Here is a 14,516-nt window from a genome sequence, read left to right on the forward strand (position 1 = left end):
GTTTCAAACTTAGCTAGTTAGGACAGAATTTGCATTATGAAATGCCCTGTTTACATCCATTCTTAAAAGCTAAAATTAAGAAATATAAGCAGTTATCTGGATAAAAGAATGGGAGGTTAGAGTGTCATTTAAAAATTTGTAAAACATCGCTATTGATTTTGTTTGCTCTAATGTGTAAAATAATTAGTTTCAATCCATTCCCATTTTACAAAATAAAAATGTATTACAGTGGTTTTTTGCAAAAAGGAAATTGTCCTAAATTTATTGAACCTGGATTGCATCGTTCATCAACTTTCCATCTCATACTAGCTCATCATCTTAATGTCCCGCATCTGTTGATTGTGTGAAAGTTATTTTTTTATGGGGCAACAGCAGATCTGGAGAAACTTTTAATATGTTGGGAATGTTTTGTCAGTACAGGTCTCCAAGTTAGCTGATGTCATGGTCAGACATGGTGTGAAGAAAGGAGATCGTGTGGTCATCTACATGCCTATGATTCCACAGACAGTGTACTGTATGCTGGCTTGTGCAAGAATAGGAGCCATCCATAGCCTGATTTTTGGTGGATTTGCGTCTAAAGAGCTTTCTGTTCGCATTGATCATGCAAAGGTAATACGTATTTGGAACAACAAACACCATTGCATTAGTTACTTATGTAAGTGAATGCCAAAAAACCAGCTTTTTTTTCCAGAGAGGGTAACAACATTTGTGTTTGTGTGGCATGCAGTCTCAATTTGTTTATAATACCTAACATTGCAATGTGAACAAAGTACTACATCTGTGCTGAGGTTGATATTTTTATTACAGACATTGAGATACAAATTTTGACCTCTTTTGAAAAAGCATGAGTTTAACACGCTGCTGTCTGTTTAGAGCATACTTTCTTCTCCCATTTGTCAATCTTTTTCTACAAAGCATCCCCTTAAAATTGGCTTTTCGCCCAGCATTTTCCTCAAGTCTATGAGGAAAATGCTGCCTACCCTAAATGGCTTCATTATTTTACTTGATGTTTAGACATATGAAGTAGTACATTTTTTTAGCTATAAATCTACTTCATCTAATTTCTACATGAATCAAGGCAGCTAGGGAACCAGTTGCCTTAAGTAAGTGACTCTGCAGAGAACATAATTGATAGAGCTGAATGCTTTAAAGGCTTCCAAGTTTGGCACAAGTTGAGCTTGTTTATGAAGCATTATGTAAGTCTTTGTAAATGAAAATGCAAATAGTACTTAAATAATCTATTTAGTGGCTTACATGTGCATATTAGTAGCTTGCATGTGCATTAGGTGCAAACCAGCTAACAATATTTGTACTGGAAGTTTCTGTTCTTGTTTTCTACCAGTGAACAAGACGAGTCTTTGTCATCTTGATGAGTCATCTAGATCATTCGGACCATCCATGGTGGCCATTTATCACTGAATCCCGTTGGTTAGACATATAAGCCAAAACACTATGCAGGGTAAAGTCCACAGGATCTGTGGAACTTTTACTTAGATTTTTGTGTATGGAAGTGCTTTTTGCATCACCAAGGCTTGAATTTTATGAATATCTGTAAATAGAAAGTTGAATGCATCCCCCCTCCTTGCCTTGATGTTTTAACAAAGAAGTTAATAAAATGGCTGAAATGGTTTGCTGGAATTGTGAAAAAAACCTGGGGGAGAGCTAACAACAGCTCCATAGTTTTCCCTGTCTTTCTTCCCACTCCCCCACTTTTTTAACAAGCTATAAAAATTAATTTTAACTCATAGAATTAGGGAAAAATGCTGTAGAAGAAAAAATGATAAACTTTTAAAATGAAGGTTACTACAATACAAATCATCCAGCGCATTTACTTTAGAGTGTCTTGCAAATATTAACTAATTAATCCCAATGGATTTTCTCTGAGGAACAAAGGGAGACAGCACAGTAATCTTAATCCTTGCTTCATGCATTAAAAAGAAAACAGAGGAAGTTTAAGTGATTTACCCAAGGTCACATAGCAAGTCTTTCAAAGGGTTAGCTATAGAATTACTAGCTGCAGGCCATGGATTAAATCCTAATTTATATTGCCTTTTTGTTTCTTTAAAAGGCACATCTAAATATTGTGGATGATTTTTGGTCCATCTGATGTGTAATGAAAGTGTAAGTGGAGAGGCACATCCTCAATCTAAATTTCAAAACATGCCCCAATTTTGCAACACGGTAAAGCTTTCTTGATAAGTGAATTGCACGCTACTGAGATTATCTTTAAGATATGTATATAAATAGCTGTGATAGATGATATTCTGCTGAACTCAGAAGTTAATTGAAGCAGTCTCAAAAAACCCTAACCTTTCTTTTAGGCTTTTATGTGAATTGGTTTAGATGCTGCAGTACAGGACCTAATGTTGCTGAGATTAATTAGAAGGAGTTAAAGATGTGCAATGGAAAGCTGGCTGTGAGATGCTCTTGTGGAAGAAGGGTTGAACTTCATATTTTATTGGAATATTTAAGTGAGAGAAATAACAAGCACTTTCTAGTGACTATGAAAAGGTACATATACTTTACCAGTTTACCTTAATTTATCTTGAATTTTAAGTAGGTCTGGGAATGCTGCAAAGTCCTGCAGCTGATAATTTCTACTCGTCAGGTATTAGCAGTTACAGACATTCTGCCGTGAATTGTGATGAAGTGATACAGGCGTGAGAACAGGCATTTCTTGTCATCTTTCCTTTCACCTGAATTTGGGAATATATAGTTTGTAATATTGAAACAGTAGATACTTTCAGAGAATCATAGAATAGTTTGCGTTGGAAGGGACCTTTAAAGCCCATCTAGTCCAATCCCCCTGCAGTGACCAGGGACGTCTTCAACTAGATCAAGTTGCTCAGAGCCCCGTCCAGCCTGACCTTGAATGTTTCCATGGATGTGGCACCAACCACCTCTCTGGGCAACCTGTTCCAGTGTTTCACCACCTTCACTGTAAAAAGATTTCTTCCTTATATCTAGTCTGAATCTACTCTCTTTTAGTTTAAAACCATCGCCCCTTGTCCTGTCGCAACAGGACAAAATGTACGAGACACAGAAATTAACTCAAAACTGTTACTATCTTTCATTGAGGTTGGAAATACTGTATTCCTCACTTATTTACAGTTGACACATCTGGAAATTTTAGTAAGACCTCCTTGAAAAAAATGACCTAATCTTTTGTAATAGTTTATTCTGAATAAGACATAGTTCCTGTGCACAGGTATGGCTATGAATGGTTACCCCTACTCATCATGAGAGGATCAAACCTTTTGAGTGATTAGGCTGCAAGCTCAGCTGCTGATACTTAAGATACACAATTGCCTTGCAATAGTTGCAGTCTGGTCTTTTCTTGTGTTCCACTGTTTATTTTTGGAATATGTATTGTAGATTAGAAGGCACTATCTTGTGTTTTATTTTTAACTACTTGTATGGTATGATTCAGGTCTCTTTCTTTAGAGCACTGTATAATATTGGCAGGATTTAATGTGCATGGCAGTCTGACATGGATCATCTCACCACAAAGCCAGTGCAGTACCAGCAGGTGCAGCAGAGCTATATAATGACTGCATAGGCACTGGATTTCATTAAAATGCGTGTCACTCTTTTTAAGGAGGAGTGAGGCACAACAAAAGTGCAGTAAGTTTGAGCATAGACTTGTGATCAGATGTGCTGCTGGGGCATGAGGAGGAACAAGTGTTGTGTGTTGCATAATGAGGGCCCAAGTGCTGGATCTCTCAATAAACATCTTCGTGACACTCCTGACATTTTGTGCCCCAAAGCTAGTTGATTTTCAGTTTGGGCTTTTTGCAGCTTTATTAGCTGGCCCAATAAAATGTATTTATAGCTTTTTCTAAACTTTGCCTTGAATGCTGTTAGGGACTGTAGAAGAATTTGTAGGAGGAGTCTTTACAACAGAATAAAATTCTTGGTCTGGTACTATTGGGCCTTGCTTTATCTCATTTCTACTTCTTCGTTTGGTTTTTTTTTTTTTTTCTACAGCTCACTATCGCTGACATTCCCTCTCCAGCAAACCTTTGAACTTTCCTCGTTTTCGTTCAAGCTAGTTATATTTCTATCTAATCTTATTGTGCAGGACTACATGGAGCCACAGAAGAGGTGGGAAGTGGGTGTATAAAAGCAGTATGGGAGCAGAGATGCAGGGGAAGTAATGTCAGTAGGCAGAGAGGTAAAACACTAGAAAACAGCAGTTAAAGCTGGTAATGGACCTTTGATTTGCACAGAGTGATCTTTGATGCTTCCAAGTAGCAACCCTCACTTGGGAAATACATCACCTTAGCCAATTTAGTATTGGTTATTTTTAGACCTTGTTACTGCATACAAAACAGTTGATGAGCAGAGGTGGCACCATTTACAAATGACTGTAAACCTAGTGTTGACAACAGTCTTTCATCTTAACAATTGAGTAGAACTGTGTTAATATCTTACATTAATTACGGTCTAATTTCAGGGTAGCCTCCAGATGAATTTTCAGTTTAACTGCATTGTATTGTATCATCTTTTATTAAAATCGGTGCATACCAAAAGAGAAAGAAGACAAATGCTGAAATGTTAAAGCTCATCTGAAATCTTTATTTTGAATACACACTAATTAGCAAACTTCCCTGAATGGCAGATTTGGACAGGAAACTTTTTATTATTGCACAAGAAAACAATTTAATCTGTGCTTTCTGTTCTGAGTTTAATGCAGCCTTAACTATGGCATTGTGGTTTGTGCCTACTTAATGAGATTTATGCTAATGCCTACAATTAGTAAACTAGCTTGATCAAACTGAGGGGCATAAGATAAGTATAATTCTAAAACCCCAAAAGCAAGGAGATTGAAGACTCGTTCTTCTCCAGTTAAAATGTGTTCTAACACATAGTTTCTTTGGTGCTACCTTTTATTTCCTGAAATACAAGAAATAAAAATACTGATCTTAGGACCTAAGTCAAAATAGTTTGTATGCGGATTTCATGACTTAGGAAATCTTACATAAAACCTGAGGTTAATTTAATGACAAAGATGCTAAATCCACATTTGGAAATAGAAATTATTCTAAAAAAACCCTGAACTATGGAAAACTGATTTTTAGTCGTTTTGCATCCTGAATCCTGCAACCATCACTTGAAAGACTCTAGCTTTACTTCCCTCATGTGCCTTATGACTTTAGCTTATTCTCTTCCTGTGTTTCTAGTTTCCTGTCATCTCGTTTGCTTTCTTTTTCCTCTTTCTCCTGTTTTCCCTCCCATGCCATTTAATTGCAGGCTGAAAAAGAGCCAGCAAAGTGCTACAGCTAGTTTTGAGATATGCCATTGGGTGCAGGCAGATAATTAGAAAGCAGGCTAAACAGGACAGATAATTGTTGACATCACTGTACCACTTTTACTTAATGGAGGGGCTAAGGTGCAGATGGGTTTTTGTCTCTGTTCATTAATTTTTATGCAACTTACAGGAACTTAATACTGCTGATTCCTTACTCAAATTTGGTTGAAAATGGTGAAGAGTGTCAGAAGTTATTAGTGTGCTCCTGAACAAAAACCGGATGCATGGACAGCAAGATCACGCAAGCTTTATTGCCTTAGAAAGCTGATCTAACCCCCTGTTTCTAATCATGTGAAGATAGATTTTTTACATTGAACATCATTAATCAAAGAATTTCATGGAAAACATGTTATTAGGTTACGTATGTGAAATATATTGCAAATGTATATATTAACAATCTAACTTCTTTATTTTAGCCCAAACTTATTGTAACAGCAAGTTTTGGAGTAGAACCAAAAAGGAAAGTGGAATACATATCCCTCCTCGATGGAGCACTGGCAAGGGCACAGAGCAAACCTGATAAAGTTCTCATTTACAAGCGACCTAATTTGGTGGGTGTACAGTTGTGCCTTTATGTTAACTTTCAGATGTGTATGTAGTGCACATGCCTTTTCTCTTGTACAAGTAAAATTCTTAGTGTATCTGTTGTAGTTTGTTTTTTAATTTTATGGGAGAAGTTTGTAGTTGTAAGATTTAAATAGTAAATCAAACTAATGCAGCAGAGAGATTATTGTTCAGAAAGTTGAATAATATTGTACAAAAAAATTGAATAGTACATGTTTTTTGACCCAATTCCATTTATTCCATCTGTTTTTCTTTTGACAATGTTCTATTTTTCGATGGGCAGGGCCATGTTCCTCTTGCCCCAGGTCGCGATCTTGACTGGGAAGAAGAGCTTGCAAAAGCACAGTGTTATAAATGTGTCTCCGTTCCCTCAGACCATCCACTTTATATTCTGTATACATCTGGAACAACAGGCTTGCCCAAGGTAAAGGACTATCTGTAGTCTAAGTGTCTGTGACCAACCTATTTGCAGTTCCACTTGAGAAAATATTTAATTAACAAGGTTGAAATTGTTTGCCAGAGCTCAGTGCTATAAATGATAAGCATTGCTAGAAATGGTTTAATCTCATTTATTCACATTTCACTACTTTACAGTCAGTGTCTAGGAATAAATCATGTTTGTTTATTTAAATAGTAATAATCTAAAGATAAACTGCATTTACTTCTAAATGTTTGTACAGTATAAACTTTTGAGGACAGCAGAATGTCTTTTATCCATTAATATCTTCTGTGTTTTAACTGTTTCAGATAAGCATAGTATAGTCACTTAATGGCAAGATTACTTAATATATCACTTGTGTGATAGCGTTTATTGCTGAATAGTCTTTGCTTAGTCATTATTTACATAGTAGCTCATCTTCCAATAGATAAGATGTAGTGAATGACATTACAGATTAAATGGATTTAAGCGTGCTCTGAAGGCTTGTGTTACTGAACAGTTCTGAGAACATAATTCCCCTGAAAATGAAAGTTTAGATTGAGTAAGTGAAAACTAACAGGGCATTCTTTGAAAATGTTTGCTTTCAAATGTCAGTTAGTCTTAATGATGTATTTTTAAAAGATCTTAATTTAAAAGCAAACCCTTGAGTGTTTGCTTGGTACTTACAATTCTCTTTTCAAGTGTAGAAGGCAAGCTGAATAGAATTTTCTGGCAGTGGTCTTACCACCACAAATTCAGAGACAGTATCACACATCCCTGGATATGGCAGTGCTTAGACTACTACTAGAAAATTATTTAATGATGTGGCCTATAAAGTTCAGAATCTGTGGGGAGGTAAGGGAAAACAAACATCAGTTTTGCTGAGAAAAATGTCTTCTGATTTTGCCTTGAACATGGGCACTTTAAAGCAACATATGTATCTTGAATTATTTCATTATAAAGGTCCAAGGTAAGATACTTTGTTACAACAGGTATTTTCCTTGACTGTTAATTCAAAAATACAGTGTATCAGAGATAAAAGTTCTCAGAAGTTTACTTCACTGTGTTGGCTCTCCAGAGAAAAATGGGCACCTTGAATGAATCACCCTTATAAGAGGGAGATTGTCAACTAGTACTAAGTGCAGTAAGTAGCAATAAAATAACTTTTTATTCATTTAAGGAACTTGCTTTTAAATGGTCATGCAAGTAAAATTACTCAGTTACGACCTTCATAACAAAAGTTTTGTTAATCTAAGAGCAGGGACTAAGTTAGAAGCTGAGACTAGCAAAGGCAATCTGCTTTCTGAAATTCGTGGATTGTTAGTTAACCATTCTCTGCTGTGGCAACCTCCATTTTAATGAGTTAATATATTGTGTCCACAGTCCCTTGTTTTTTGGGCAAGGTCTGGAAGTGCCTATTTCATTCTATTAACTACATAAAGAGAATGTACTGTGCCTAGCATAGACAGAGAGCTGCATTGTAATGTCTGCACTGTAGATAGCTGTTTGGTCTGATCAATCTCATCTGAATTTTAGTTCAGGACATAGTTTACTTAATTCTGTCTTCTAGAAACAGTGTACTAGAAGATGATGAAATGTATATTAAGCATAGAAATATTACAAAATATTTCTAAATTTTTCCCATTAACAGTTCCAGAGCTGATTTTCAGTTTACCAAGGTGCATGATGCTGTTGATACTCTCTCATTCTAATTTTCAAATCCCTCTTTTAGACTAGGACTGGGATGTTCTTTGTTTTGCATTTGTATGTATACTTTGGGCTAGATAGTAAACCTTTCAAAAATAGACAGCTGGTTGAAGTCAATTTTCTGACATCTTTAAAAAGAGTCAGTGGAGAAAGAGGGGTACATTTCAGGGAGTAATTCACCCTGGTTATTTTAAGGATTGGCTACTCCACCTCTTTTCCAGTGATGATACAGAGAGCCTAGGCAATGAATGTAAAACATGCCTAGCATTTAGATGGCCACAGTTTAAGTGAGGTAAATAATCTCTTATTTTTTGTCAGCATATGTTGACTAAATATTTCTATATCCGATTTTAATGAGAGAATTCTAGTTTTGTTAGTTATCTTCTGAAAACTGTTGTCATCTAGGTCTTGGGTTGGGTTTTTATGTTTGTCTTAATGTATGTTTATTTATTTGTTTGTTTGTTTTCCAAGAGTACTTCTTCAGTGGGAATGCTAGCACAAGCATGTACTTGTTGGAATGGATCCTTTTCTTAAGTGAGGAGCATTGGAATTAGGCAACTTTAAGTCGATTGCTGCTAAAACCCCAAAATTTCTTTGAAGGCAGGAATATCACCGCATCCTTCAAATGATCTTAAATATTCAAATTTTCTCATTTAGGGTGTTGTCAGACCAACAGGTGGCTGCACAGTTATGCTGAACTGGACAATGTCGGCTGTATATGGACTCAAACCTGGTGAGGTAATTCTGTTTAAATGTCCTGTAAATGTTTTTGAACTCCTCTTAATAAATCCTCACGATATTTACATTTTTATTTCATTTTAGGTGTGGTGGGCAGCTTCTGATTTAGGCTGGGTTGTTGGTCATTCCTACATTTGCTATGGGCCTCTCCTTCATGGGAATACTACAGTTTTGTATGAGGTATGATGCATTCTAAAAAGCCAGCCTTTGAAAAGGCAATATCTCCCCTGGTTGATGATCCTGATGATCCTGTTTATGCCTGTCTATTCTTCATGCCACATATGTTTAAATTGTGTGTATATCTTCAGTGTTTTTACTCTCCTGTCTATTGTAGTAATTCTTAAGGAAAACTTACTTCACTATCCTTCAAACATGTCTGCTTCATCTGTGTGACTGGTGATGGTTGATGGGGCAAGGAACTCCAAAACAACAGACCTAGAAATGGCAGATGGTGGAGTGTACTTGTGTTGTTGAAGCTTCAGCCACAGGCCGTTAGACTGTCTTTATTATGTATCTAGGTGAGGATGTTGTGTTTTGCATGTCTGGAGATGACAAATTCTTACTGGATCTGAGTTGGAGGCAATTGGCAGCTCTATGGTTGGAGCCAGAACTTTTAAGGAGACTTGTGTCTTCTTTCCTCCCTCTACAACTCAAGGCACCTGAAGCCAAGACTCAAATGACATTCAGGTCTTGGTCCTTCTTGGGGGATGAAACTCAGTGGGGTGGAGGGGAGACTAGTCCAATTAGAGTGGCCTGCTGCTTCCCAACTTTGGTGCTCAAAAAAGCAATCACGCTGCCTTACATTGTTATTTTTTCAGAAGTTATTGTTGATTCTCTAATCGCCAGGGAAGAAAATACAGTGTTGCTTGAATCATCCTCTTTATTATTCAGGGAGTGAATCCAGTATCCATCAGTGATAGTGAAAGACTTTTTATGTAGAAGCGCCAACGTTGTTAGCTCTTCAGCATGCTGAGACTTGTTTGTCTGCATTCACCTGACATTAGGAATTCTAGGTATATCGCAACTTCTCCGACACTGTGCAGCATGACGCCCACCTAGTAATTGGTCTGTCTTGTTCAACAGTCCTAGAGGCAGGAGTTGTTTTAGCTCTGCCATTGCGGCATGCTGATCACCTCTGTTGATTTGTAGTGGTAATTAGAAACATGTGAACCATTAAAAGGAATCCAGTGGTAACTCAGAGCATACAAGAACTGCAGAAGTATAGTAAATGTACTGGATACCGAGGGCATGAAAAAGCACATGAAACAAGCTTTGATGACATTGTGAATATAGCAATTGTTAGAGCACCACGTGTACCCAGTGCTTCTGGAGCAGGGGAGTCAGCATGACATGGTGGAAACATACTGTTTTACAGACCATCATAGGTGCAGAAGTTCTGCATAAGAAAATGGATATTACAATTAAACTTTCTCCATCTTCCTCCTATTACACCATACAACTGAAGATGACCATACTAGAACAGAAATGGATTGTTACTGTTTTCAGGAACAAGCATTATCAAAACAATTCTTTGGTGTTTGCACAACCAGTTAAGTTGGTATTGGTTGAGATGTGCTTCACAGTTACCAACATTGCTGTTAGTGGGTAGCTGTTGCTGGGATTGTGCCTGAATTTTGAGTAAATATGTTTCTGAATCCTGGGGATACTGAAGAAGCATGGACAGTTGTAGTAAGATGAGGTTGCCTCCAAAATTGTTTGGATGCTGCTGCATCAGACACTACAGAACTGACTATGGCTTGCTGCATCCTGTTTTGGAAGTTAGAAGTATACTTTACTGCTCGAAGTTCACTCTCTTTATAAACTTATAAGCGAGATTCTCAAGCAGAAGATGCCTCTTGAAGTGGGTCAAGAATCCTCAAGTCCAGAAAAGCAGTAGTCATTAGGGGTGTGTCTACATGATATTTCAAATCTCAGCAGTAGTGCAGTTCTGAAATAAGTTGTCTGATTATCCTTGCTTATTGATTTGGTTCACTGAGTGGTTTTAGACATAAGAATGACGTCTTTACAGAGAAAGCTAAGACAGAAGCTTTGCCACTTGGGATAAAAGGGTAGGATCCAATGAGTGGGACTGCATTGCTGTGAAGTTTTCCAGAACAAATGAAAACTACATCTGCCAACAGAAAGCTTTAAAACTGTCAAGAGCTCCCACCTTATTCTGCAGTACTTGTGCTATGCAAAAGGGCCAAATGCTATGTGCAGTTTCATATTGCCTAATGACCGCCAGATGTCTGCTTGTTCTGACTTTCAGCTGCTCCTTTATTTCTCCCAAGCTTTTGCTTCTGTCATCTTCACCAGCCCTATTTCTTTTGCTGTTCTTCCTTTATGAACATCTTTCTTACGACCTTATTAAAATTATTCCTCCTTTCCGACTGCTGCATTTTGCAATAGTGAAAACCGTTGCATTGACCTTCCAGAATATTGAGCAAGGGGCAACTTGGTGCTTGACAGCATGTGCTCTGAAAGGCCCAAAAGTTTCTCCAGCAGATGAACCACCCTGTTACTAATGTCAAGCCTGCTGTAGAGTGGGAGATGACTGACAAGCAGTGCTGCATTCATTTCAAGTAGATGAAGACCATGTTCTTGATGAGGTGGGAAAACCATGCTGCAGAGGTGGCATGGTGCGTGTGCTGCTACCGCAGAGATCTTGAACAGATTGTCAGGAGATGGGAGAGCACTCCACCAAGTCCACTGCTCATGAAGCCATCCACACCCTTAGTCCCAGGACCAACAGTCCAGGAGAAAAGTCCAGGGAAAAGTGTGCCTACAGTGCTGCACACATCTACATGCTTGCAAGCCCCAGAGGACCCCCACAAGACAACATGCAGGAACATCCCTTCTCTGCCACGGCAGGCAATGGGAACTGCAAAATCAGGGGTCCAGATGCCCGCACGAGTAAGCGTGCATACCCCTTTCCTGTACAGGTGTTGAGCGTGGGACTGTGTTTAGGAGGTTTCTGGTAGAATTAGGACACTGGTCGCAGAGCTGTGGAAAGGCAGTGTGAGTCTCTGGATTGACTGTGAGAGCTGCTATGCCTTGAGAGACGACTCCCCAGGGGCCGTGAGCTGTGAGGGAAGTTCTGTGGAGCAGCAAGCTCCATCAGAGACCTTGTGCCCCATCCCAGCTCTGCCTGTGTGCCAGGCACAGTCCTGGAAACCGCCTAAGTCATGAAGTGGCATGCCTTGATAACAGCTCTCCTAGGCTTTTGCCACACTGTCTCTTCCTCTCCTCAAATGCAGTGTATAAAGGACCTACCTTGTGGTGGTAGTCATGCTGGTACTTCTGGCCACATGTCAGATCCTGTCCTGTCCTGCAGTCAGTTGCTTGTACAACAAATACCATACAGGATGATACCATTTCTTTGAAATGCAGTGGTTAAGGTTGTTGTTGGCAATATATTGTCTCTGCCTCTGCCCCAAGTCACACTCAGGAAAGGTCATAAAGGGACGGGCACTGCAGGCTGGGGTAAGGCATAGTTGAATTAGCCAGGTTTACCGAAAACAAGTGGATTGCATGCAGCAAGGGAGTATGTGAAGCACACAAGTGTGGAAGAGGGGAAAACTAAGGACAGAGAGAAGTATTTGGAATCAGTTCCTTTTTAATCATTGCATAACATTTGCCGGATTGAAAGACATTGATGTCCAGTAGCGTTCCTCCCATCCCATTGCACACCTGAATGCTCAGTGGGTTGATGACTGTATTCAGTGAAGGAGTGAAGTCCTGACACAAGTGCATTGCTGGATGCCCCACCTATGGCAAAGAGAGCAGAGAACCTTCATACAGGTACTGCAGAAGTTGTGCTCAGTGTTTTAGTCTGAAAGAAGGTCTCAAAGATGTCCTCACAGATGGTTCAGACTGAAAGTGATACCCTGAATTTGGAAGGTATTGGAAACATTTGCACAGTGTCTGTCCCACATAGCCTAGTGTCTTTCAGATGACCAAATGTAGACTGCGGTTCCATTATGCATTCAGTAAAGGCACAGTTATGTTAGGCCTGTGCTGCACCATTGTCAGAGTGTACCTTACGGTGTGGGGCAGAAGGGTATGCAGCATCTCTCATGATGCTCATTGGCACTGAGGACATCATGAATGATCCTGTTCCTTCTTGGCAAGAAGGCACTGGCATATGTTTTGGTTCTGTCACCAGAGATACAGAATGCAGGTATATAGAAACTTTATGGTGGAGTCTACTGGTAGTGTGTGAACTGACATGCTACTGTCATCTGTATGAAAGAGGTGAAAGGGACAGCACCACACTTCCTAGAAGAGAAGTCCATTCAGTCAAGGAAGCAAAGATCTGTCGGTTAGCTTTCCATCAGAAAACTCTGAACTGCATTTTTGGCCCAGTAAACAAGGCTAAGTCTAGTCTAAAATAACCCTCAAATAACATCTAATGGAAGAGGTAAAGAGCATTGGCATTAAATGGCTTGATCTACTAATCTGCTTTAATTCACCTCGCTACTTGCTATGTAAACAAAGTCTGTGACACCATATGTGCTTGCATTCATGTTTCATGTTATTATTTCATGTGGTACTAAGTTTATTTTTACCAGTGCATGTAGTAGGAAGAAGATTGATAATCTCTTATAAAACAGCAGATTGTGCCTACGTGACACCTGTGTATGTTGCTTTGTACAAAATCCTGTTGTTTATCATTTTTGTAACAGAAAAATGTAAAATAGGAAAAAAAATGCAATGTTTAAAAGCAAAGCAAATCTTGAGGTCTTAAAAATGTGTTTTGGAATGTGTTCTTGTCTTTGTGGTTAACTTTTAAAAGTGTTAACTTTTTCTTCTGTTCATGGAAAGACTGTGGGTAGTGTGTTAAGTTGTTTTATGAAATAGAAAATGAGCTTTTTGTCAGGATGTTTTTTTTCCTCATTTTGTGATCTGTAGGATCTGAGGCAAATAACTTTGTTTTTTAGCTTCTAGGCATTGGATTGATTTTTCAGTAATCCTTCTAAAAAGCAGGTTTGCAAAACAAGTATTTTTTTATTGAAGTACACAAAGTGATAATGACAAGCACAAGGGTTTTTTTCTCTAAATGGCTAAGACAGAGAAGTTCACATGCCTTAATGCTCCCAGCCAATGATTGCAGCAGCTGGAGAAAACTTAAACAAATAGTTATTCTTAATTTGAATCTCAATGTACCTTCTGTCCAGATAAAGTTTACTGACTTGCTTTCTTTCAACGTTCAGCATGAAAGCTTACAATGAATGCATTATTGAAATACATGATGCAGAGAATATCTACAGTGCAACTATGGCAGTAAAAATCAGCCATTTGTTTGAGTATTGCTTATGCTTAGCTCTTTTTTGAAGAGTCTCTGATGTGCTAAGCTGGTGGAATCCACTTGCTTCTGTGAATTTACAAACCAGCTCACTGTGGAACTTCTGAAAGCTTTTGAGTCAATGACAAGTGTCAGCTTGCTGATTGCAGGAGTGACGCTTGGTTCTTAGTGCACGTACAAGTTCTGAAGGACATTAGGAAGCAAGGTTATTTCTAGGACATTGCAAATTAAAAGTAATCAAGTAGGTTTTTTTAAAAAAGGAGGAAGGCGTTTGTTTAAAAGCAGTAGGGCAAAATCCTAGGAAAAGAAAAAAAGGCAGAATTCAAGAGAAACAGGTAGGTGAGAGAATATGTTGAACTCATGAAATAGACTCTTTTGCAGAAAGGATCCCTTAGTAACTATATCTTTATGTGGAAAAGTGTAAATTTACCACAGTTCATATGTTCAAATACATACATTTGCATAGATGGATA

At 38.4% G+C, this 14,516-nt stretch overlaps 1 protein-coding gene across 1 annotated transcript in view; it reads left to right on the top strand.

Annotated features, from left to right (window-relative positions):
* The window catches only part of ACSS3 (acyl-CoA synthetase short-chain family member 3), a gene marked incomplete at its 5' end in the record, with an annotated part of 89,887 nt that overhangs the window by 17,411 nt on the left and 57,960 nt on the right, over positions 1–14,516 (top strand). The window contains 5 exons of the mRNA XM_010561971.1: positions 421–609; positions 5,728–5,862; positions 6,159–6,299; positions 8,658–8,738; positions 8,823–8,918. Coding sequence (XP_010560273.1) covers positions 421–609; positions 5,728–5,862; positions 6,159–6,299; positions 8,658–8,738; positions 8,823–8,918 — 642 coding nt within the window. The remainder of the gene's footprint in view (positions 1–420; positions 610–5,727; positions 5,863–6,158; positions 6,300–8,657; positions 8,739–8,822; positions 8,919–14,516) is intronic.

Source organism: Haliaeetus leucocephalus, unplaced genomic scaffold (genome assembly GCF_000737465.1).
Source record: "Haliaeetus leucocephalus isolate CR32 unplaced genomic scaffold, Haliaeetus_leucocephalus-4.0 Scaffold151, whole genome shotgun sequence".
In the NCBI taxonomy this organism is placed as follows: Eukaryota; Metazoa; Chordata; class Aves; order Accipitriformes; family Accipitridae; genus Haliaeetus; species Haliaeetus leucocephalus.